This window comes from Oryzias latipes, chromosome 22 (genome assembly GCF_053564925.1).
Source record: "Oryzias latipes strain Hd-rR chromosome 22, Olatipes_Hd-rR_3.1".
Taxonomy (NCBI): domain Eukaryota; kingdom Metazoa; phylum Chordata; class Actinopteri; order Beloniformes; family Adrianichthyidae; genus Oryzias; species Oryzias latipes.
The window spans coordinates 7,632,325-7,659,697 of record NC_136258.1 but is presented as its reverse complement, the minus strand read 5'-3'; the positions used below and the strand labels follow the sequence as shown (position 1 = coordinate 7,659,697).

The 27,373-nt window shown below is 40.6% G+C and overlaps 1 protein-coding gene across 4 annotated transcripts in view; it reads right to left on the bottom strand.

Moving 5' to 3' along the window:
- Positions 1-27,373, bottom strand: part of slc4a11 (solute carrier family 4 member 11) — a 184,482-nt gene that overhangs the window by 145,004 nt on the left and 12,105 nt on the right. For all 4 annotated transcript variants that reach the window (XM_011490713.4, XM_011490712.4, XM_011490714.4 and 1 more), the window contains exon 2: positions 4,822-4,872. In XM_011490713.4, the coding sequence (XP_011489015.2) occupies positions 4,822-4,872 (51 nt within the window). The remainder of the gene's footprint in view (positions 1-4,821; positions 4,873-27,373) is intronic.

Below are 27,373 nucleotides of genomic sequence, written 5' to 3'. Positions count from 1 at the left end.
CTTCATGTGGGCCACCTGCGTGCAGATTTGCCCAATTTTTGTCCACTGAGGGCGCATATCCACCCATAAGCACAGTTGTGACTAAACCCCTTCATAAAGGAGAACTGGGACACCGCTGAAAGTAGGGGTGGGTGTGACGAAGTAGCGTAACAGGTTGCAGGACAGCGCCTGAACACCAGCCCTGATTGTTTGTCTCTTTTCTCCCAGCCCAGTAGCAGTTTATAGTTTCACTGGACACATGCACACCCCCAGGCAAACAAATCCCTCACATTTTAAATTTGTTTTAATTCTAAGGGTGCACACTTTGTTTTAAACAGAATCTTACTCACTGTCTAAGTATCCCTACACAAAAAGCCAAACCAGGGCATTGTACATATCAGCATATATATCCACAGGAAACAGGAAGTGGCTTCACATGTAAGAATTGTTTGGGTTATTTTTTATTTTTTTTGCTTTGTTTCTCTTTCTGTTTAATTGATTCTGTTTCTGCATTTCATTTGTTAAATCTTTTTTGTTGTTGTTAAGTATCTTTAATTCTGGAGTTATGTTTAAGAATCCTTCAGGGCAGGAGTTGCTTTGAAAGAAGTGTTTGGTTAACTGGCCTGTGGGAGGGGCTAAGTCTTTATAATGGGTGAACTTTTCCTGGTTGGGAGAGAGCAGTCTTGGTTGCAGTGGAGGCAACAGGCTCTCCCGGAATCATTTATATTCTTTCTATGAATATTTTAATGGGGGAAAATTGTAGTAGGTTTAGGGGTTGTCATCTGGACTTGGTTTTAAAGTTAGAAGAAGTTTCACCTCTTATCCAAAAGGCTTTGTCAATTCTGAATTAGCTGGTCGAAGAGCTGGTATATATGCGCTCATGGGGGAGGAGTCAGACCTGAAACTGGATGGTGTTGTCAACTTAGCCTATATGGTTTCGGGTCGTTAAGAGTCCTTTGTCCTCAGCTGGGGGTTGGGGAGCCAGTGACTCCCTCCCCAACTGGTCATCTCTTTCAGCTGTTAACGACCCAGGTGGAACTGGTTTGGTTTGTTTAGGTTTCAAAACACTGCTGTAGATGGATGGATTCTACAGCAGATGGATGGGGGAACAATAAAATCCCATTGTTTGGTATTTGGAGTCTGCTGGCTTGGTCATCTTATCTTCAAGTGATTTATTTATTCATTGCTAAGAAAACCCCGTCACAGTGGGGTAGAGGGAGGTGAAAGTGGGACTCACCCTTTGTGTCTACCTCATCCCGCCTACCCAGGTGTGGAGGAGCAGCAGCTCAACTTGACCCAGATGACATGAGAAATTTAAGGATGAACTCAATATCTTGCAGCTCTAATCTGTGCTGTTGCTGTGCCCGCTTCCGTTAGTGCCTCAGACTTACCAACCGGGCTGTGACCTTCAAGTCACCTTGGAAAAAAGCTCCTCCGACTCTACCAACAACGCACCCAAAGGTGTTTTACGTTTTTAAATTCACCCTAAACTGTTGTTTCTGACATATGGGGCTTCAAAAGCAAAATGTGCAATGCATCATTGAAATGGGAGGTTGATATTTTCTCACAAAATGACTCAAATAACCACTGAATAATTCAGTTCTCAGAACAGACAGGCTGAATGGGATGCTAAGCTGCCCCTCATAAGTGTGACTGATAAAAACAAGCATGCAATATGCAGAAGGAACACGAGCCGAGGGATGAAATGTGGTAGATATGAAAACATTGAATGATTGATGTGCATCCCCCACCTCCCCGCTGCCTTTGAGGTGTGTCGGGGGAGTTAGCACACTGACACAGAACACACTCGCATATAGGAACACGTTTGCATCCTTTGCATTCGGTGCCACAACTCTTCTTAGATGGCGACATGCTTCCCGTGTTCAGGACAAACGGTCAAAGTTCAGCTGAGATGTGCCTGCTGCGTGTGAACGTGAGCGGCAGAAAGTAGAACTGCTTCGTGTTCTTGGCAGTGACGGATCAGGTTTTAACTCAAAACCAAAACTTTAGGGACATGAGAGCACAGATCCAACAGAGACCCCCTCCTAAGTGCAAGGCAGAGCAGTCAAGCACATTTAATCCACTCTGGTCGTCGTGTGGATTCCAAGCTTCAACAAAATCCTCTAATAATGAACGACTACTATGACAATGAAGGGTAATGCTTATGCCAAAAATAATGTAATTGCATTTATGCTTTCACAAAAGGTTGCCTAATAAAGATAGTTATGCTGAGCCGCAGCATGGGAGCTGGGAATTTGCTGAGTGAATGGGAGTATTACAAGAAGGGAGTAATTGGCTAAGGGAGACGGGGGAGATCCAGGGCAGCTGTGTTCCATCCTGACGGCCTGTGCAGCACAAACTAATTGGGATCCTCTTCATGCTTGAAGGTAATGAAACTTCTGTTATCACAACAGTAAGAACTAAGTTCTTTCTTTCTTTCTTTATTCTTCAAATGCAGCAAAGTACGGAGCCCGTGTCCTGACATTAAGATATAAAAATATATCGTGTTCCCACAGATTAATATCTTGTTCCCACAGGTTATTATGTCGTTTGCACGAAATACTATTCCGTTCCCACAAGATACTATTGCGTTCCCTCAAAATACTTTTCCGTTCCCTCGAAATGATTAACTCGTGCGAACGCAATAATTATGTTGTTCGAATGCAATAATTAATCCGTTCGAACGCAATAATTATTCACGTTATAAGTCATACACGCAGATATGCTCTCTGTACGCCGGCAAAACCAAGCCGCTTTCAGCGGTAACTTCCGTGTCTCTGTGACCCATATTCGTTCAAAAAAGGAACATGAAAAACAAAAATGATCACTTTATTATTGTCTCAATGAATATAAGAAAAATATCAAAAGATTTATGATAACTAGGCTGCTTTGTCATACGATAGCTCCTGCTAGGCTACTACTAGCTCCGCCGCAGAGCTCTTTGATGTATGCCGGCATTTGGGCAACTGGCTGGTCTGTCGTCAGACAGCTGATATTGTAATTTAGGGTCGAACAGGAATAATAATATTCAGGACTTGTCTTTTATTAACTTTAGCAGTCAGTCGCTTTACATTCGAAGGCTATTAGGCTACATGCTAACTGACTAGCCAATCATGATCATATCCTGTTATTAATTTACGTCATAGATTTACAGCAGATACCTTCACATTTTTGTCTGTGTGTGTCTCATTACATTGCATTGAAGACACGGAGGATGTTTAGAGAACAGATTTATTTATTTTAAAAAGCACAGAAGCACCCATCGTATTCACGTTCACATGATCATCATCTGGTACGCCCTCCGGTCATCTTGCTGCAAAAAAGCCGCTTCCTGCCGCTACTTCCGTGTCTCTGTGAGCATTCAATAGGGGTAAAAATAAAAGCAAGAATGGTCGATCTGTGATTTTCTCGATGAAAATCTGAAAAATATCATATTAAGCTGGCTACTTCGCCTAATACACTTACCTTTAGCTCGTAGCATAACAACAATAGCAGTACGTCACGTTTCCCAGCATGCTTTGCTGCCAATCATTGGCCAATCACCGTGTCCCTGTGACCAAGGTCTAACAACAAGACCAATGATTGGCAGCAAAGCATGCTGGGAAACGTGACGTACTGCTATTGTTGTTATGCTACGAGCTAAAGGTAAGTGTATTAGGCGAAGTAGCCAGCTTAATATGATATTTTTCAGATTTTCATCGAGAAAATAACAGATCGACCATTCTTGCTTTTATTTTTACCCCTATTGAATGCTCACAGAGACACGGAAGTAGCGGCAGGAAGCGGCTTTTGCAGCAAGATGACTGAGGGCGTACCAGATCATCATCATGTGAACGTGAATACGATGGGTGCTTCTGTGCTTTTTAAAATATATAAATCTGTTCTCTAAACATCCTCCGTGTCTTCAATGCAATGTAATGAGACACACACAGACAGAAATGTGAAGGTATCTGCTGTAAATCTATGACGTAAATTAATAACAGGATATGATCGGCTAGTCAGTTAGCATGTAGCATAATAGCCTTTGAATGTAAAGCGACTGACTGCTAAAGTTAATAAAAGACAAGTCCTGAATATTATTATTCCTATTCGACCCTAAACTACAATATCAGCTGTCTGACAACAGACCAGCCAGTTGCCCAAATGCCGGCATACATCAAAGAGCTCTGCGGCGGAGCTAGTAGTAGCCTAGCAGGAGCTATCGTATGACAAAGCAGCCTAGTTATCATAAATCTTTTGATATTTTTCTTATATTCATTGAGACGGTAATAAAGTGATCATTTTTGTTTTTCATGTTCCTTTTTTGAACAAATATGGGTCACAGAGACACGGAAGTTACAGCTGAAAGCGGCTTTTGCCGGCGTACAGAGAGCATATCTGCCTATGACTTATGACGTGAATAATTACTGCGTTCGAACGGATTAATTATCGCGTTCGAACAACATAATTATTGCGTTCGCACAAGTTAAACATTTCGAGGGAACGGAATAGTATTTTGAGGGAACGCAAAAGTATCTTGTGGGATCAGAATAGTATCTTGTAGGAACGGAATAGTATTTCGTGCGAACGAGATAATTATCTGTGGGAACAAGATTTATTTTTATATCTTAATGTCAGGACACGGGCTCAGTAGCAAAGTGTGGAGCCAGGGCAGACTCTTTTTTTATACTGTAGCTCCAATCCTTAAATTGAGTTTTTTTCATCCGTTTCTCATTCGTTGGAGTTAAGATTCATGGCGGCTTTGGCTCAGTTTCATGTAGTCTCTGTTTTTCTGTCATTTTCTTTTTTTTTTTTTCCTTTATTACAGACAGTCAGTTTGTCCAGACGGGGGCTCACACTCACCCATTTCCTGAAAGAAGTATCCATTCTTGGACATCCCAGATGGAGGCGCCTCTGTAGGAACAAGACAGAAGATGAAAGTGATCACCGAGGATGAATGAGGACAGCAAGCTCAGCAGGGAGCACAGTTTCAAAAACAATTATTGTATATTTTATGTTTCGTCTCTGCTTCCAATCAAACTTGATTAAAAATGAATTAATTTGATAAATAAGTCTTTCAAAAACTCTTCCATCACCAGGATCCATCAACAGCATGCATTTATGATGTCAAGTAACCAGCATTGGGTAGTTTGGAGGTTCCGCTTTACTAACAAACTGCTGAACATTCTCTTCCAACTGCAGCTCTTCCACTAACATCACGTCTCTGATCAGAGCTGAAAGGGGGGATTCTGACAGAAAACACATCTCAAGAAAGACAATAGACTCTCCAAAGACTTTAATCTATAAATCTGAGCTAATTAAGTCAATGACAAAAATGACTTAATTAGACTGTTATGACCCTTGTCTTATTGGTGTATGCTTTTATTTCATTTGTATTTGATGTTTTGGATATTGAGTGTTTGTGTAGGGGGTAAAAGTACTTTTGTTTGTGTGTAGGTTCTGTTTTGTTTTTTTCAGGTGACCTGGATTGCTGCACTAAGGCCTTGTGGCTGCCCAGGATTGGAAGATGAGTGAGTGGTGGTGCTGGTGTTCAGGATTGGAGGGAGGAAGATTGATGGCTGCACGTGATTGGAGGATGGAACTTTAAAATCCTGGCACCTCCACGGCCCAATGGGGGGAAGAAGTCTTTGGCTGGAGTTTCTGTCTGTCCTTCCCCCCATTGACAAAACTTAAGTGTTTGTGTGAGGCCTTTTGGCTGTGTAAACTCCTTCGTGAAGCTTAGCTTCTTGGTGTAACTTGTATTAGGATTTGTGTTGTGTTTGTAGAGCAGTAGGGTTGAACGGCTATTATGTTTGACTGTTTTCTCCTGTTTTGGTTGAGGTTCAAGGAGACAGGTCAGACTCTGTCATTTATTTTTACTTTGGTTTCTGGAAGGTCAGGTAGAGCATTTGACATTTGAGTTAGTTATTTTTTGTCTGTTATTTTGGCCTGGGTTCACCCTGAAGTTAGACGCTCCTTTTTCTTTCCTCTACAGTTGGGACAATAAACCATTATTTGCACAGAAATTGGTTTTGGCAGCTTTATTAAATTTGGTGGTTTTTGAGGGCCTACTTTTTGCATTTTGGGTCATTTTCTTATTTTATTCTTCTTTATGTTATGCCCCACAACCTTAGACATAAGGTGCATATCATAATTGGGGGCTCGTCCGGGATTTGAATATCCGTTTGTGTATATCATTGTTTTTGATAACTGATTGCTTGGTTTCTGGTGTCCATCTGTTTGTTGGTAGTCATGGCTTTCAACTTCGATTACTTTGTTCTTGACCCACAGCTGCACAAGCTGGATGACTGCACTAAAGCAGATTTGTTAATCATTGCCAAGTATTATGATGTCTATATTCCGGCTGCGACTCGTAAGCCTGATAAAAAGTTAATGTTGAGAAGACACCTAGCGGAGCAGGGAGTCCTGCGGTTGTCTCCCACCAGGTCTCGGGTTGAAAGTGCGCTCAGGGATGATGACGGTACGTCAGCAGAGGCAGTAGAACCCATTGAATTTCCTGGCAAGTTAGAGGCAGGGATAGATGCTCCTGTGGCCCATGCAGGTGTTGTCTCTGACCCACTCATGCTTCTTCATGCGAGGATCCCCACAGAAGATCTCAAACACATCCTCCGAATGAAGTAAATAGATCTTGAATCTAAATCCCGTGAATTTGAGCTTATGCACCTGCGTGTGCATGCCCTGGAGCTGGGAAAAGACACACCTGCTGTTTCCAATGCCTCTGCGATCCCGTCATCTTCTGCTGCTTCACCTCAGTTTGACATGAGTAAACACATTGCTCTCGTTCCTTCCTTCAGGGAAACTGAGGTTGACTCCTATTTCAACGCATTTGGTTACATTAGGTTATTACTCTACATTAGGATGGCCAATGCAAAGCCCAGGAGGTTTGTACCACTTTGTCCATTGATGAAAGTTTAAATTATGATGTTGTGAAGGCCACTGTATTGAGAGCATATGAATTGGTCCCAGAAGCATACAGACAAAGGCATGTGGAAAATCAGCCACCCAGACATATGTGGAGTTTGCGAGGGAGAAAAGTGTTCGTTTTGATAAATGGTGTGCTGCTTGTAAAGTGGATGATTTTGCTCAGCTTTGGGAACTGGTGCTACTGGAATAATTTAAATCTTGCCTTCCTAAAAGAATCATTATGTATTTAAATGAGGAGAAAGTCACATCTTTGACCAGTGCTGCTGTACTGGCAGATGAATTTGTGCTGACTCATCGATCTGTGTTTTCCCCCAAACGTGTTAACAGTTCTCCAGCTGGCATTAGGAAGCCAAAAGCCTTGCTCAAAGTTACGCCGCACGTGGGAACTGTGCCTCCTGACAGCCGTGAGTGTTTTTACTGTCGTGAAAAAGGACATGTTATTTCTATCTGTCCTGTCCTTGCCAGGAAGGAACAGAAGAAAAACATAAAAATGCCTAAAAGTGTCAGTTTTGTTCAGGCTAGTCCTGCACTTTCATCTAAGTCAACTGGTTGCAAAGACGAGACAGATGAGGGTTTCAAACCTTTCATATTCAAAGGCATGGTTTCCCTCACAGAATCAGAAAAGGATGTGGTTCCAGTCACTATTCTGCGTGACACTGGAGCTAATCAGTCACTAAGTTCTGCTTAGCAGTCTCCTACCATTTTCTCCTGATTCTCCTTGTGGTTTTGACACTTTGGTATGGGGAGTGAAAATGAGTGTTATTCGAGCACCTATGTATACAGTTTACCTGCGTTCTCCACTTGTGTCAGGGCCAGTCGTGGTTGCACTCAGAGATCATTTACCTACACAAGGAATACGCATGATCCTTGGTAATGATCTAGCAGGAGATAAAGTTTTTCCTACTCCTGAAATCCTTGAAAGTCCTGTAGTTTTAAATACTGGTGCTTCTGTTGCTGACAACTCATGCACACATGCGAAAGATGGGTGATGTTCTTAATTTGTCCGATACATTCTTGTGCAAAGATGACAAAAATGAAATGGTTAAATCTGATGGGGAAAAACCTAAGAACAATGTGAATGATAACTTGTCATTTGTGGACGCTACACTAACCTTTGCTGTCGACAAGGAAGAATTTATGCAAGCTCAAAAGAATGATCTTTCGTTAGCAAACTGTTTTACTGCTGTTAACTCTAGCAGGAGAAAGTTGCCATACCACATTAAAAATGGTCTGTTGGTGCGTACCTGGTTTCCCCCTGCACTTGGTATAACCTAGGTTGGAATGTTGTTGAACATCTGGTAGTTCTACAGTTCTACGCAGGTCATTTAGGTATTAAAAAAACGACTAATCTTATTCTTCGACATTTCTTTTGGCCGGGTTTGAAGTCTGATGTATCTGCATATTGCCACATGTCATGTGTGTCAGTCAGATGAGTGGAAAACCTAATCAAAGCATTCCACCTGCTCCCCTGCACTCCAAAAGTTATCCAAACTGCCCAGGGCTCAAACTTCACATCTCACATCTTCAGTCAAGTCCTCAAAACGCTCTCCACTACACATCGAATGTTAAGTGCATATCATCCCCAGTAACAAGGTACCCTAGAACGTTTTCATCAGACCATGAAGTTTATGATTAGAAAACTTTGTTTAGAATCTCAAAAGGACTGGGACGAGGGGCTTCATTTTCTGATGCTGACATCTCGTGAGAGCAAACATGAATCTAAAGAAGAGCAGCTTAGTGAAACTGAATATGTAGTCAGTACTCCTGACAGAGCAAATCCAGGGTATGTCAACATGATCAAACGCTATTTTGATCGTGAGCAGACAGTTGTTGCCTCTGTATCTTCTGTGAACACCCCGTCTAAATATCACCCTGAAAGTGATGGTCTTCGCCAAGTAGAACCTTCCTCACAGCTCAACAATTCAGAGATTTTGAAGGACTTAGGCTCCTACTTGAGTCATTTGGCTGAATCTGAGAAGACAGAGGTTTCTTTATTAGATAAAGATTATGTCTCTCTATTTTCCGATATTCCAACTTGTACTTCAGTGATCTCCCATGACATTGGGGATAACGACCCAATAAAACAACATGCTTACCATATTAATCCTGTCAAGCACAACCAGCTTCAACAGGAGGTCAGCTACCTTCTAGAGAATGGTTTTGCTGTTCCTAGCTCCAGCTCATGAAGTTCTCCATGTCTGCTTGTACCCAAGCCTGACAATACTTTCCGCTTCTGCACTGACTTTCAAGAAGTGAACAAGGTCACCAAAACTAATTTGTATCCATTATCACGCATGGAGGATTGTGTTGACCGGGTTGGTTCTGCCAAATGTGACACAAAATAGGATTTCTTTAAATGTTATTGGCAAGTTCTGTTAACCTCTTGTGCATCTGAGATCTCTGCATTTGTTACTCCATCAGTTTTTACAATATACAGTTATGCCATTTGGTCTTAAAAATGCCCCTGCAACGTTTCAGCGCCTCATGCACACTGTTTTTTCAGGTGTAAGTAACTGTGAGGTGTATCTGGATGATATTGTTGTATATTCACCTACATGGGAATCTCACATGGCCACCTTAAGGGAAGTTTTTGATCGATTGTGTAAGGCCTCGCTAACCCTTAATTTGGCTAAATGTGACTTTGGAAAAGCCACAGTGTTTTACCTTGGTAAAGAGGTTGGTCAGAGACATGTCCGTGCTCTCAAAGACAAGGTACATGCCATTGTTAGTTTTCCTGTCCCCCAAAATCTCAAAGAACTTTTTCGTTTCTTGGGGATGGCTGGCTACTATCGTGGTTTTTGTCATAATTTTTTAGACATTTTAAGTCCTTTAACTAGTTTAACCAGTACAAAAATCCCATTTATTTGGTCAGCTCAATGTCTAATGTCTAAGCTGTGCCCCAGTTCTGGCAGCCCCTGACTTTGAACGCCCTTTTAAGTTGGAGGTTGATGCCAGTGCCTCTGGAGCAGGAGCTGTTTTCTTGCAAGAGGACGATGATGGTATTGACCATCCTCTCTGTTATTTCTCAAAACTTAAGCAAACTAAGCAAAAAAGTAGATGCTTGAAACAAGACTGTAAATATACTTATTGTAAATGTAAAATGGGACTTGTTAATGGGAATCAATAGGAAAGGGCTTCTTTCTGCAACCTGCCCCCAGTGGTTTTTGGTGGATTACAACATTTGGTACGTTCTAGCTTCCATCACGTTCTGGAAAAGAATGCAAAAACCGCAGACCCAGTTCTGCTCCAAATACTTTCCCTCATTAAAACATATATAGTTCAAACAAATGACATTTTTGATTGATGAACATAAATGTCCATCATTCTGTGTGCAAACTGGTAGAGTTAGTGAAATTGTCTATTAGAGCATTCATGATGCTTCAGCCAGCATCATTTTATCCCTTCTGAGCCACGTGATGCCACTTTTACAAGAAGGTTTTTAATTAAAAGCTTTATGTTTTTGAAGCAAATCTCTGCTACTTTCACCAGTGAAGAGGAACCAAATGCCTTTGTTTCCAGAGTCTTTTTCACTTAAGTATAAACAGAAGTGAAAATCTGGATCCTAGAATGTAAGAAGAAATGAAAAAGCACCTTTTCAATCCATATAAAAGCTGCTGCTTTGTATCTGATTTCTAAAAAAAAAATTGTCTTTTTCTTCATATATTCCTTGACCTGGTTGGCAAATGTCATGAAACAAAGGAGAGACAGGAAGGATTCAAAAAGAAACACAATATAGAGGTTTATGCATTTCCAAATATGTGACACCTCCAAAAATTCAACGCAAATGTAATAAAAGTGCACTACAAACTTACATTTATGCCATGTTACACATGTGAATATTTACATCAGGAAAACACACATATACAGTGGGGCAAAAAAGGAATTCGGTCAGCCACCAAATGTGCAAGTTTTCCACTTAAAAAGATGAGAGAGACCTGTAACTTTCATTATAGGTAAACCTCAACTATTAGGGACAAAATGAGAAAAATAATCCAGAAAATCCCACTGTCTGATTTTTGGTGATTTATGGTTAACATTTTGGATGATTGAGCAAGATTTCTGTCTCTCCCAGACCTGTAACTTCTTCTGTAGAGGATCCTCTGTCCTCCACTAATTACCTGTATTACTGGCACCTGTTTGAACTGGTTATCTGTAGAAAAGACACCTGTCCACATCCTAAAACAGTCACACTCCAAACTCCACTATGACCAAGACCAAAGAGCTGTCTAAGCACACCAGAACACCTGCACCAGGCTGGGAAGACTGGATGTGCAACAGGTAAGCAGCTTGGTGTGAATATATCACCTGTGAGAGGAATTATTAGGAGATGGAAGACATACAAGAACACCGATGAACTCCCTCCATCTGGGGCTCCCCCCATGATCTCAGCCCGTGGGGTCAAAATGATTGCAAGAACGGTGAGCAAAAATCCCAGAACCACACGGGGGATCTAGTGAATGACCTGCAAAGAGCTGGGACCAAAGTAACAAAGGCTACCATCTGTAACACACTATGCTGTCATGGACCTAAACCCTGCAGGGCCAGACGTGTCCCCTTGCTAAAGCCAGTACATGTGCAGGCCCGTCTAAAGTCTCCTAGAGAGCATCTGGATGATCTAGAAGAGGATTGGGAGAATGTCCTATGGTCTGATGAAACCAAAATAGAACTTTTTGGTAAGAACTCTACTCGTCATGTTTGGAGGAGAAAGAAATATTTTTTTAACCTAGACAGGAGTGTTCCGCTCTTGAAATATTTGTTACAACTGCTGCCCTGCAAACCAAATCAACCTCCCAATGCAGACAGCTGTATGCTAGCTAAACAACACTAATGCCAGTTGTGTTGTGCCTTCAAATGTTCAAATAAACGCGGTTAAGATATAATGATTGGCTTGATTGACTGTTTACAAAGCCTACCCACTTTTTTCCATCAACGTCATTATAATTACTCCACCACAAATACACTTGCTGGTTCTACTGTATTTATACATAGAGATTTACATTTTATGCATCATTCCTACTTTACAAAACAGATTTTCTACTCCCTATTTTGAGACAGTTGGGTTGGGGATACATTAGATTGCATTAGAATTGTGGGGAATTACACCCCACAGTGGGAGATTCATCACTCAGATAAAAGGTCTTTTGAATTAATTGCTAGACTCAATGTGTTATTAATGCATATGACTGATGGGTTTCCCTCTGCAGATCTTTTCTGCAGAAGGCAAGGTTTTTTTTCTCCACTCAGTCAGCACATTTTAAAGACTTCTAACCTTTCTTTAGTTCACTTTAGTTATATGTATTTTGAACAACTATTCAACTTCAACTTCAACTCACTTCTGTAGGTGTTTTGTGAATTCAATGGAAACATCATCACTTGAAAGCCCATCTGACTACATTCATGACCACATAACCATTAGTTTGTTTGCAGGTAGGTCAATACTTGTGAATAAAGATACAATTTTCTGCAAATATCTAATAAAGAATATGTGAAGAAAAAAAGTAAAAACAACAATCCTCAGCTTGAAATTGCAAAGTCTTTTTATGTTATCAAATATTTCGTCAACACTCAAGACATATTTCTAATGCCCTCTATGGAAAACTCAAAGCAAGACCCAAACCTATGTCGCCAGGGTCCTACCCTGGGGCCAGACTAGCGACCCTAGGAACTCTTCCAACGAAAACCCTGTTTGTGTAAGCCTGAAAAGATCACATAACAACAAAAAAAATAGTTCGGGCTCTGAATCCTAACTCCTCCCAAGAAGTTGGGACTCCACCCTGGAGTTGCCTACGGTGAGAGACGGCGAGGCGGTGTGGGTTTGCTGAATGCCTCCCAGCTCAGTGGTCATGAGTTAAGGTTCACCATGGGGAACAAGTGGGTTGTATACATGTAAGCTTTGGGTTGGACCAGGTTTTTTCATATGGTTTCAGCCTATAGGCCAAACAGAGTAGCCGTCTTGGAGTCTCCAAGGTGGGTAATAGAACTAGGAAGGAAAAGGGAAAGAGATTTAAAGGGGGAAAGTTGCAGCGGCTGCTGTAAAGCCATCACTGTATCAATCCATTGCAGGGAAGAAGAAGCTTAACCAAAAGGCGAAGCTCTTGATTTACTGGTGAATCTGTGTTCCCCCTCACCTACGATCATGAGCCGTGGATCACAACTGATAGGATAAGATCCTCGATCCAAGTGGCCGAAATGAATTTCCTCCACAGAGTGCCTGGTGAGGAACTTGGAGGAGAGTTTCTGCTCCTCCACATCAAGAGAGGGCAGTTAGGTGGCTCAGACATCTCTTTCAGATGCCTCCTGGATGCCTTCCTAGGTAGGAATTCTGGGAAGATTCAGGATGCACTAGAAGAATGATAAACCTCGGCTGACATGGAAGCCCTTTGGGGTCCCAGTAGACCTGGAGGAAGTTTCTGTGGACTGGATAAGAGCATGAAAATGGATGGATGGGATTTCAGTTAACTCTGTGGAAGCTCAGTGTGCAGGGTTCAGTGCAAAAACGTCTATACTGTAAGATGTCAGAACGTGCAAATGGCACTGCATTACAAAGAGTAACCGCTCCGTTAAAAGAAAAAGGATCACAAACAACTTTAGAACATATATTGCAAGAACGTTTGCCATGACATCCATAAGAGAAGTCACACAGTTTTGTTGCAAAGAAAACCCAGCTGTCTTGTCTGGACTAAGCCTTGTTCAAAATAAAGCAGTTAACAACATTCAAAAAAATTACTTCATAAAAGTCAGCCAGCAGTTCTGACCTCCAGCACTATTACCTTAAAAGTTATTTTGTTATTAACGGTAAGTTATTATACGTTACTAAAAACTTCCTTTTCTCTGTTTTTTTTTTAACAAATGACAACTTACTGTGTCACATTTCTATTCAAGTGATACTTTCAGTTTTAAATTATTCTGTCTTTTTCTAAGTTTGATTACTTAAATTAAGCAGAATCTAAATTAGGCCTGCACAATATACCGCAAATTTATCGTTATCGCAATATCAAGCAGTGCAATATCCATATCGCAAAAGTCAGCAAAAATCGCAATAAATGGTTACCTTAAATGTGCTAAAACAATCCTATGGCAGCTTGAAGCATTTAACGAATCAAATAAATCCATTTTTGCATTTGACCAATTGGATGGACCCTTTCCGATGTTGACCAATCAGATGAGCCCTTTCATGTTAGATGTTTGCCTCCTACATCAACGAGGGTCATTTGGAGTATCATTTTTTTAAACTGTTGCAATGAGATGGTAATGATGTTCTTGGTTGTTTTGCCATTTGTTTATATACCGCAAATTATATCGTTATCGCAATATTGATCACTAATATCGCACATCGCAAGTTTTGCTCATATCGTGCAGCCCTAATCTAAATTAATCTCATTTGTAAGATTTGGAGTTTTCAAGCAAAAGGGCTTTTTTTTCCCTCAGCTGAACCTTCTAGATATCTATTGTTAAAAGAGATTAGTGGAGGCGATCTCAGACATGTTATTGTGATGCTCTTTCTTTAAAGGGCCCATAATAATTTTAATTCCTCATTAAAAAAATAAAATATCCCCAAAGTGGTATTTTGATCCATACACACATTTCTGAGTATTCTTCCAAAAAGCTGCTCTCTGAGCACCAGCCCCTCCCAATCCATGAAAATGAGTGTGTCCTTACATTATGACATCACAAAGTGAGGGACCGCCCCTTCCAGGCAGAGTCTGAGCTGCCAGCTCCACCCCCAGCTTAACAAACACGTCCACTTCTCTTGCAAAAGTTGGGATGTTGTTTATTTTCGAGGGCGAAACGCAGACACGCTTTCGAGGCTGACTCAAGGATGACGTAGTAAAATGGGCGGGGCTTCATAGATTCGTACTTTCGGGTTGGAATAGAGCTCAGGAAAATAACTAATATTTAGTCAAAAAAAATTGCTCTCTGTTGTGCCAAAGGCAATATATATCCTATATATCGATATAGCTTAGTTTGAAAGGCTTAAAAATGGCACGCTATATTTCCTTTAAAATTTTCCAACAGTTTAAAACTTGTTTCTGTTCTGTATAAATATAAAAACTTCTTTGACATGTACCCACACATTAATGCATATAATAATGGAGTTTGGGAATGAGGCTGTGTGATTCACTTTTGGAAGAAAGAAAAAAACCACAACCATGTTTTTTAACTTAGAAACATCAGACAGACGTCGCTTACAACACACACTTTTCATCTAAAAGGTCTTGGCTCTCCTTGTACGATACAGCACCTGATAATCTACAACGAGCTTTGCTCCCAGGCAAGCAATCACTTCACAGAGGGAGTGAGCAGCCTTTTACAAAATGGTGGATATCTCATTTTGGAATTAAACCTATAATCTGGAGGGGCGCTCGACGGCAGACCCATAGAGAGGGAATCAGAGTACAACATTTTGGAGTTTGTCTGGCGGCCCTGTGGATGTGTGCAGCATGAGGATGGAGCAGAAAATCAGGCAGACATGGAGAGGGGACACTTTGAAGGTTACTTAAACATCGTCGCTCATCGCGCAGGAATGACAGGCTGGGGGTGGGAACGCCGATCGCCGTGCTTATAGACTTTCCAGTGGCTTTTCCTAAATTAAAGAAAATATGTCTCCATGTTAGATATCTCAATATTTTATAGGTTATTTGATTATTTGAACAATGACGCAAAAGAATCATGTGAAAAATTGACATTTTTGGAAAAATGATATGATTTTTGCAACAAAAGAAAAATGTTTAGTTTAGTCATGATTTAATCTTTTTTTATTCTACTGAACTTTAACTCAAAAAAAGATGACTACAACGAAAGACTGATTGTATGCGTCACTGTTGCATTCTGAATTGTCGTGTGAATATAAACTGCAAACAATAAAGCAAAAATCAGTCGATGAACCATGACTCTGCAAAGTTAGACAAACATTTCCTGCACAGGTCTGCTGAGCAGTACAACACAAAGAGTTGAAACAAATGGAAACACATTCTACTAATGAATGGAAAATGCCACAAACTGTTGCCTTAGCAAATAAAATGAAAGTAAGCATCAGTAATAGTATTTACACAACAAATCATATTGATTTTTAGACATTATGTAAACGCTTGAAGTCATTTTTTTATTTACATGTCAAATAAAGAGCAGGTACTGTTCATGCTTTGGACTTTCTCCCCCTGTCCGTTTGTAACCAAACATATTTTATCATTATTATAGATTTAGTGCATAAAGTATGACATTATGTTATTTTTTTTTAAAAAGCATTGTTACTAAAGTGGCCAAAGAGAGAGGACAAAACAAGACTGGAGACGAGAGGGTCACAAATGGAAAAAAAGCGAAATCTTTGTGTTTGCCTGTTGGACTGCTCATTTATTTATCTGGGACATCAAGGCGGCTTTCTGCGGACGCCGCGCCTCTGAACTGTGGCTGAGCGTTGGGATCAGGAGGATTCATGTCGAGCTGTTTGGTGCTGACAGATGCAGAAATAGATTTAGAGGAATTAAAGTCCATGTTACATTTATGCCAGTTCAATAAAAACAAAGCTGGAATGAGTGACGTCAACTCTAGAAATGTAATAAACAGCAAAATAATATTTTTTATTTCTTTTTTTTGAGATGACTAGAATATATTCTACTTTTCACAATGTCCTAAATGCAAGTTCCTGTTGTCGACTCTGAAGCCCAAATAGGCAAACGCATCTTTTGTTGCATTATTTGTAATGTTTATGAGTGAACATGTTTCAATGATGTTCTGACCACGCATACATAATTATTAAAGCTGATTAGAGGCCTTTCCCATTCAGTACGCTCTGATGATCTTTCAGAAGCGGCTTCATTAGCAGTCATGATGGTCATTATGCAGTGGAACTGAATCGGATTTGCTTTAACAGTTGGGTAAGAAAGATCCAGGAACAGTGGTGATCTCCCACTTCTGAATCCATGTATTTACCGCTCACTAAATGCCATCTGTCCATCTTCTGAACCCGCTGAATCCCTTACGGGGTCACAGGGCTGCTAGAGCCTATCCCAGCGAAGGCGGGGTTCACCCTTAACACGGCGCCAGTCTGTTGCTCAAACCCCTCACACACACATGCACTCCTAGGGACAACTTAAAATCCTCAATTAACCGGAGCCACATCCGGCTCAGTTATCTCCTTTATCAAGCTCTGCAGGCTGATAATGACAGTCAGCCAAGGCAGGTGTTTTTGAGCAGGGTAGCATTTTAAAAAGACTGCAGTGTTCTCTGAGGACCAGGGTTGGGAAACAATGTCTTAGAGAGCAGAGGTCCCCGACTTTCTGCAGTAAAGACCTCCAAACAAGCTTCATGGAAGGGGCTTGTATGACTGAGAAGCTGCTGAAGTTTCTAGATGGCAACCACACCACCACTAGACTCTAGAGCAGTGAAGATGCACTTACTAAAGGCCTTACCCATCTACTAATCTGTTTGATGCTTTCCAGGACAATGGTCCTTTCCTGATGGCATTCAGTCAAGCGAGGAGCTTGGTGGAGGTAGAACTATTGTGTGGGGTTGGTTTTCATGATGGAACCTAAATGCTTCAGGATCCCAAGTTCCAGCCTGCCAATTTTCTGAGAACATTTGAGGAATAGGAAGTGTGCAGGAAGTGTGCAGCATATTGCAACAATAGAATCCAAAAGGACACAAGGAGTTCACATAGTACAATAAAAACATTAAAGGGCATCAATCCTGCCATCATATTTATCCATATATATTGTACTTTGGCTCACACAAAAAAAAAAATATGAATTATTTTCGGAGTTCAACCCGGAAGTAGGACGACTCGATCTCTGAGGCTCTACCTTCTGCTCCTTGTGGGTGTCGCCCATTTCATGACGTCATCGTAGAGCCGGCCTTGGCAGCGTGTCTGCGTTTCGCCCACCAAAACGAACAACATCTGAACTTTGGCAAAGATGGATATGCAAATAGTTTATATAAAAGGGAAGCATTTAGCTGATCACCGCTAGCTCCATGGAGAAAGTGTGTGTGTTAGTCTGACAGCACAGACTCTTCCTGGAAGGGGCTGTTCTTCACTTTGTGATGTCACAATGTGAGGACACACTCATTTTCATGGATTGGGAGGGGCTGGTGCTCAGAGAGCAGGTTTCTAGAGGAAGACTCAGAAATGAGTGAACGGATCAAAATACCACTTTGGGTTGTTTTTGTGAGAAATTAACATTATAATACACTGAAAAGTTCAAAAAGTAGATTTAGCATCATTGCGAACCCTTTAAAACATAACATTTGTAAAAAGTCAAAACACTGAAACAAAGAATCATAAAAATAAAGAAATCTGTGATCATGAGGAACAGTTACGCTAGAATTCAGTTTCTTAGAGGTTTGCCTTGAAAACATTTCATGAGGGTCGTTTGTTTAGTGTCCTGTTCTTTTGTAAGATATTCCAGCCAAAGATTATTAATTGAAAATCTACCAGTGATACTGCCCTTAGTGGAGAGACAAGGTGATCCCACTCATTTATAGTGGGATGTGCATTTATGAACCCTAGAAAACACTGTCCAGCATTTAAAGGCACAAAGACGATGCATTCATATAAAGAAGATCACCATAATCTAGCACAGATGGAAAAGGTTGCTTCTTTGCTAAGTGGCAGCTCGAACATCTTCACCTTCTTTTAACGTCAACATTTTCATAAAGGAAGTAATGTCACCATTAGTATCTACATCTCTAATATTAGAAGAGCTTTGGACACATTCCCGTTCAAGTTGAAAGTACAGCAGAACTGCCTAACCACATTTCAACTTTCCCAGTCAGTTCACCACATCTTTGCATGTACAGAAGAGAAGAAGCAGAAGAAGTACTATTTCTATGCATTTATTCTGATAATTTCCTTTTTTTAAGGTGTATTTTTTGAAAAGATATATTTTTAAAGAAAGAACTTGCATGCATGGGCATGTTTCTGTTGTCTTTTTTGTTAGAAACGAGGAAGCAGTGAAACAGGAAGTCATAGCACATAGTGCATCTCATTACCTTCACTGTTTTGCTGCAGTACATGTGTGTTGGGGGGGGGGGGGGGGGTTGCGTGTCTACCTTACAGACTCAGCCCTTTCATCACCAGCCTATACATGTCAGCCTGTTAAGATAACAATTTACAAATCTGCAAGCAAAGCCTGACAGCCTCCATCCCTGCACTCAGCGCTTGATGTTCTTCTGCTACAAGACGAATGACAAACCGCAAACTTCCTCCGAACTGAGACAAAAATGTACAGAAACATGCGCCTCTTCTTTCCTTTTTTTCCCCCCTCTTCAGTGTGCCGACCAGCACGGAAAGCACTTTGACAAAGAGAAAGCAGGGGGGGGTTTCAACAGAGCAAATGTTACTCAATACGTTTCAATGATTTCTATCAGCAGAATCACAGCTACCGCGGGGGGGCTAAAAATTAAACACCAACAGACGCTTTCATCTGCTTTGAATCCCCCGCCTGATTGTTTCTTTCAAAGGGAAGAAAGTAGCGACAATATGACTTCCAGCTGTCACATAGATCTGAAGTTAACACGTCACCTTCTACTTTCAAGGCTGATTCTAGGACTTCTCTGAGGAAGTGTCGGCGTACGCTCCCAGTCCGTCCTTTATAACACATGACAGAAACGGATCAGATAGAAATGTGTTCAAGCACAGACTGCCCACTGAGACTAGAGCGGGCTTTTCCTCAAACACAGAAAAACAGCTAAATGTGTAACGTAGCTCTAAGCAAAGCCACATCAAGGAGCTACCGTTGATTTTCTGTGACCTTTCTCCAGCACCTGCAGAACTGTTATCACTTCCAGGGCAGGAGAAACCCCCTCATCTTCTACTGCTCAGATAATAAAGCCATACGTTTGACTTGTTTCTGTTGTGATAAACGGATACCTGCAAACACAGGTGTCTGTGGAGAGTGGCAGACTCTCACCAGAATGTTTCAAAGCGCCGAATTCCCTGTCTCCTTTCTTCTACTGAAACCAAAATACTGCTCTGTTTCCTTGGTGATCGGAGCATCGGATGACAAAATAAGTATGTGAAAAAGCAAACCAATTTTCACCATTGATGAGTAAGCATCCCGACTGTAGCTTTAGCCCCCCAGGGGGCATTCACCTAAAATGTGACAGCCCGGAAAAACAATGAACAGGTATTAAAATGTGGAAACATGTCAATGACCAGAAAAAAAGAAAAGCCTGGTCTTTTGATAAAATGACTCCAGAGCTGCAGCACTGAAACATGCAAACATAAGCCGCTGTGCTAAGCCCTTTTTTCTCATCAAAGCAGCTTTGGCCTCTTCCAACGATATTAGTCATTTTCCTAATTGTATAGTCGTGACATTTGATATCCAACATTTTAAGTGAGGTCTGCAGAGTTCGAGATGGTGATTGCAGACTTTTAACAACTGCAGCCATAAAATAACAAATTATTGCACATTTTGATATTAAGAGTTGACAATCTGGAACGTGAGAAGATTACCTCAACTCTTTTTCCCTTTTTGCTTTTTCATGAAGCATTCTGCACGTCAGATTGTTTAAAATGTCCTTTTCATTTCTTGACGATTTGATAGTTGTTGCTGTGAGATCATTGTCGTCTTCGTTAACTTACATCCAAATGATTAAGACAAGCAAACTCCCAAAGGTCCAGCTTTTAGGAAAGGTCCTCACTATTGATTATAATCAGTCAATGAAGTGGATTTAATTGGCATCCTATTCAAGAAAGCCTGATCTATTAAATGTATTTTACTGTCTTAAAACCAGTCAGGTTGAACCATTTCTTCTTTCTGTTGGCTGACAGAGTAGGGGGCTGTATTCAGACTTTTGTGGGCACGCTGGCATTTACTTCAATTGGTTTAATATCAGGTGACTATACAAACTCTTGAGGGATGATACATCTTCATTGTATTTAATAAGGCAAACCTAAATGTGTTTTTCTACTCAACCCTAAAAACCTTTCATTGATAGAGCAGTAGAGTTAAATTCTGTCATTTCTACTTACGGTTGAGTATGAAGGCTGTGTCTCATTGCTACTATGAACATTTTGCGCATTTTCCCCGTATGTCGGTCTTTTCTGACTCATGCGTGATATACGTAACTCATGAGTGTTTCTTGCGTTCGTCTTTTGTCTATTTCCATCGAGGGTTTCGGCCGACGGCTCTTTATGTGAATTCGGTTTAAAGCCGTTTAAAATGTTTGGTCGGTCAAGAAATACGCAGTTGGGGCGTTCTTTACATAAATTTTACACAACCGTGTGTGATTTTTGCGAAATGCACATGCACATTTTTGGCTTTCCACGTGTGTCTAACAGACTTTTCATGCTTGAACCACCAATGTATCATTTTTATATCACGTATACGGTGCATATATCACGTTAAAATTACGTAATTGACGCTCGAACTTTGTTCGTGGATCTGAAGTCAAGACCTTCCAGTCTCAGGAAAGACACTCCACCTCCCCCGAGACCCCTCAACTAGCTCCTCTGGATGTGGAGGAGCAGCGACTCTACGGCAAGCTCTCTGGTGGCCGAGCTTCTCTCGCTGTCTCTAAGGGAGTTCCCAGGCCACCCTACAGAGATGGTTCATTTTGGTCGCTTGTACCTAATAGATGTTTTTCTTGGCTCAAATTAATTTGACAATCATTTTTTGTCATTTTTTATATAATCAATAAAATAAAAAGTGAGAGCTGCCTTATCCTCAGCACGGTTGTTGTTGAATGTCAGTTTAGTCTTCTTCTTATCACCACAAACGAAAGCGCTGGAGAACATCCAGATGGACGGAGAACAACCAGACCTTCATGGATTGTTGATATCGTCACACTTTAGATGAAGGAAGAAAACCAGAGACAGATGCAAACAATGAGACCAAACACTCTTTAACAGTATACATTTCATATAAGGACAAGGGGGGGGGGGAACTGGCTCAAAAGAAGCCGTGGCCAACTCCCAACCTCTGTTCTCAATTTTGCCCCCAGCCAAATGTTACAGTCTCTCAAGAGCACAGGAGAAGGAGATCATCAGTGAAGCTCAGATTTAGGCTGACACGTCAACAGGTCAACAAAACCCAAACCGTCAGAGGAAGAGGAAATTCGGATGTATGTCTACACTAAACACATTTATGAAAAAAATAAAATAAAAAATAATAATAATAATTTGGCAGCAAAGAAAAGTGGAATGCAGGGAAACGTTGCTGGTTACAAAAAAACTCCTGAGATTAACAAATGTACACACTATTATTTGAATGAGATGCAGTTTAAAGGATCAAAGGTGCAGCTGCAGCAGTTTTAAATGAAAAGATGACAAAACACAACTAATGTAACCCCTGAGGTGAACTAGGAATCCTGTTCTGGGAGGAATTAGGATTGATCAAGACTACATGGAGCTACACCTTAGCTTTCTATATGATTTCTGATTACTGCTGGTACTATTTTCATTTATTTACAGCATATAAAATAATCTTATATTCATAAAATCAATACTAGAGTTAAATAGATTTTCTCTTGGTATTGCTTTCTATGAATATTTTCCTTAGTCATGAAATATGTTTTATTATCAAAGATCCAAACAGAAGAATTTTTATCGCATCATATATACTGCGATTTCTATAATAATCCTGACTTCATTTAATTCAATCTATCTGCAGGTTTATGAACAGACCTTCAGCTTTTATAATCTTCCTCTCCAACAGATGAATTTGTATCTCCAATAGTGTAGACTGACATAACTAAATATACGACATCTAAAAAATAATTTCTTTTATTAAACCAATCATCTAATTATTGCTCTAATTAAAATCCATCTTTATCAGAGGTTTGAGGAAACAAAACAAAATTGGACAAATAACTCTTAAAGTGAATTAAAAAAAGAAGAGAATGTGTTAAACAGAACGTTAATGGTGATGATGTTTCAAATTTGAGTCAGTTGTCAAGAATTATGAAAACGTGAAATGAAACTTTTGTCTGAAGTGAAACAGATTTCAGATCATTTATTCTTACAAGCATCTGAATAATTATTGGTTTTGGATGTTTTTCAAATCCATGTCAAACACCTTGTGATACATTTTTTTTTTATTTAATTGATTCTCTTTCATAGTCTATGAATCAGTTACATATCAAAATGAAAAGATGATTCTGACTGATCCTGCAGAATCTCAGGGGGGAGGAGTTTGACGTAACCTTATAGTTTCTTTTGGTAACAGCTCCCAACCAGGTTAGGTTCACAAACTACCTTACCACCAGTGACGTGAGGTCAGATGAGACAAGTGAGGCTCGGCCTCACCTGTCATTGTGATAAAACAGAAAAAAAGGTACACTGATCCATGTTAAAGATACATTTTCAGTTTCAGACCCTTCTACACAGTTTCTGAGGTCAAAATGGCTGAATTTGAGGGTTGCGCGATCACAGACGGAGCGGAACCTCCGGGTGAAGCTCCGGAGATCTTCCATGTCTTACTGCAGGACTCAGTTTACAGTGACGTGCGGTCAGAGCGCTGACTGTAAGGGCGCAGAACAGGCTGCCGGTGAGGCGAGCCTCACTAAGGGGCAGACGTGAGCTGATAGCTGCTTTGTGGCTATACTGATGCGTTATCAGAAGCAGTTCACGCTGCTAGAAGCTAATCCAGACTGTTCCAGAGGCACCAAAGGTACTGCAGCTGGCTCTCACTCTACCAGATACAACAGCATCAGTGGAGAGGTCATTCTCTGCATTAAAAAGACTAAAAACATACTGTAGTGGCAGTCACGTACATGTTGGGTCTGCTGTCCGAGATGGCAGCGCGGGGAAATGTGGGATACAATCCCCTTTACCTGCTCTGGTCAAAATTGGGTTGAGCACGGGATTTTCTTTTGCCTTTGTGTCCTTGGCTGTTATATGTAGTTTCACCGTGTTCTGGATGCTTCTTTTTTGCACCATCTGTGTGTGTGTGTGTGTGTGTGTGTGTGGGGGGGGGGGGTTGATGCCTCCTGTGCAATGTAGTGTTATGCGTTCCAAAATTAAAGCCCAAAGTTCCTCTTTCTTGTCTCTCTGCCTCTTCATCGTGGCGTTGCTACAATACAGTAGAACCAGAACCAGAACAGACCAAGGACGTCTTTCTCCATTGGCCATAATCTCCACTGAGAGGAAGAGACTCATTAAACTAAAGGAAATACAGAAGACTTCTCCACAAAACGCTCTCTGAGCTGTTGGAAAAGGATCGGCGCATGAACTCAAAAAGTGAGGTATTTGAAAACAAAATTTTAGGCCTATAATAATTATTTTTATGTTCATTTTCACAGACATAGTTACTGAGGGTCAAAATGTAATGTGTTCTGAACACATCTGTATAGTTTAATTTGTTTACAGTTTATATGAATAATTTATACACAAGAAGAGTGTTCCATCCATATCTATAAAATAAATATTCTCTGTAGGACAAATATGTTCTTGTGTGTATCTTATATGCTGTTTCCTGCTGTTGGATAAATGGTGAAATATTCAGCTGCAATTGTAAATGCCTGACTGTTTAGCCTGAGTTTACTTTATTTCCACCTGAACCTGATTAGGACCTTCGCTCACTTCCTGACATTGATTTTTATTCTTTTTGTTTTTTGTGCTTTCCCCCCCCCCCCACCATTTTTATGTCATTCAAATGTAAATAAGTCCAAACACTAAAAGAGATGTGTCTTTTTCATGGCCAGGGAGGTCGACCTGGGAGTGGACCCAGAAACTCTCTCTTTTGGCCAAAGTCCCACTGAATACATTTGGTAACACAGCAATACAGACTAACCCAATGGTGCTTGGTTTAGAAAAGAGTACAGTTTTCATTTACTTCATTTATAATTAATAGTTAAAGAGTTTTGAGGAAGAGACACAGTGAATGTCCCGTTATTGATGGTTTTGTTATTTACTGACATTGGTCTACTGAGTTTTCTGAAATCCAGTCAACTCAGTCGTCTACCAGTAACTCTAGAGCCTTTTTATGCCGCTCTCTGCAATTTAGAAATGCATGTGCAAAATGTTTTATTTTCCAGCAGGACTTGGATCCTGTCCACACTGCCAGAGGTACCAGTCGTGGCTTTAATGTTCCTTCAAGTGTGTCACTGGGCGCGATTGTCCAGCAGACACTTCTGACCTGAACCTGATAGAAACATCTGTGGACTGTTAACAAGAGGAAGACGAGAGACTCCAGACCAGACACTGCAGAGGACCTGAAGGCAGCTATCAAAGCAGCCTGGGCTTCCATTACACCTCTGCAGGGCCACAGGCTGCCCACCTCCATGCAACAGCACACAAATGCAGTAATTCAGGCATAAGGACGCCAAGTATTAGGTGCAGAAAAATGAACAGTTTAGATGTTGGATTTCTGAATTTATTCGTTTTTTTAATGGAAGAATTTTTGTGTAATGGTTCTACGTATTTTGTAAGTTCAAAACTACTGATTATCCCCTTCATATAGTTTACAAAAAACACAAACACTGCCACTGTAAAACAAAAGGACACTTTTATGAACTTAAATCATAATCCAATTAACACTCTTCTTCACATTTGTCCCACCCACAGTAAAGACCTTGGATGTTATTACTTTAGAAGACTATTTTGCAGGCTAACAAGCACTGTTCCCCATAAAAAAGACCAGTAATGCCCCCAGCAATAATTACAATATGTAAAACAACACAGAAGAACATACAAGTGTCTCTACAGAGAATGACTTGAAGCAAGAAAACAAAACATTGTCTTCTTTAAAAGACAATATCCCACAGAGAGAAAAAAGCCTAATGAGCAAAAATAAAAGGGCTGGAAAGGCACAGTTCCAACATGTCAAGCAATATCCTAAAATGTTAGAGACAACCACAGCTAACAGGCTATTATAACAGCTGTCATTGCATAAGCGTATCAACAACCCCCCACCGCCAAAAAAAAAGCTAAAAAGTATTTTGGCCTATTAGCTAATAAATACAAAATATGAAAACAAATTTCCAAATAGACCTTTTTTAAGGGACGTGCCAACATCTCCGCCACTGTCTGCGGTTACTTCTGGTTTACGGAGAGATCGCCAAAACTAACAACTGAACGTTATTTAGCCCCAATTCTAGGTAAATAAGTAAGGGTTATTGGTCGACGAAGTGCGCATGATCAGAAATTATACCATGGTCCGGGTGAATACTCGTTTCAGATTGGTTGCTGGGTATGCATTAAAAAGTGATAATGCACAGTGATAACCGCACGCCCGAAAAAGTAGTTCAGGTCACCTATCTCAAATTTTCTGTATTACTACGCTGGCTTCTTTAAAACAACCCTTAGCTTCACAATCTGGTCAAAAACAAGCGGTAAGACCTGAACTTTCTCTCTGAACTGATGCTTTATTAAACCCATCGGAAAGATCAGCATATATATATCTCCGAATCTCGACTGCAGCGGTGGTGCGGCACCTTGTCACCTTACCATGACAAGTTGTTGCACCACGTGACAAATAGTCCACTTTTCGTAAAAAAAAAAGCGATCTAAATCGGGGAAAAAACAAGACTTACAGAACTAAAAACTGGTTGATATTAATTTATCTTTTAAGTGACTACGGCATAAGCGGGTTAATGGGCTTTGAAGTGTGCATTGCAACGCACCCTGTGGAAGCCTTCCGCAAAGTGCGTTAAAAAGTGATAATGCACACTTTGTCTGCCATTAACCCTTACTTAACACACGTCATGGAGGCCTAAACTGGTTAATATTCAAGCAGTTTTCAGTATTTTATTCTTGTTATTTTTTCGGTATGGATCGATTTTTTTTTGTACAAAAAGTGGAGTATTTGTGATAATTTGTGCGCATTGTCACAGTAACATGACAAGGACTGAGCCGGCGCGGACCTTGACTGTAGTGGCAAAGGAAAGCGATATCTATGCTGATCACGATGGGATGAATAAAGCATCAGTTCAGAGAGAAAGTTCACCTCTTACCGCTCGTTTTTGTCCAGATGATGAAGCTAAAGGTTGTTTTAAAGAAGCCAGTGATACAGACCATTTAAGCTATGTGACCAGAACTACTACACAAAAACAATCCCATCTCCACAAAGTGCAGATCCAATCAATGAGTGTCAAACGCACAAAACAATTCTTTGAAAACTCCACCATGTCACATCCTGAACTCTAGTTTTCCATTCTGCTTTTTTACAGTTGAAGTGAATGTCAAATGAAGAGTAGAAGGAGCTGCATTTCCAGAAGAAAATGCATGGTTGAATGCTGCCTTGCTGAATGAAAATGAAATTTTAGGGGTGATAATTGGTTAAAAAAAATAAAAATAAAAAGTATTTCTGTGAAAAATGCCAGAGCCGGGAATCGAACCAGCGATCTTCTGCACCAAGGATTCCCTATGTATTTCAATGGAGGCAGAAATCCTGGAAATCCTGGAATATCTGGAAAAGTTCAAAGATTTGAAGGACCAAAAGTCATAGCTGGAAAAAGCTGAAAGAGCTGAACATGCATCCATCCATCCAATTTGCATGATCAAATTGTAAATTGAGAATTGTAAATTCCTTTG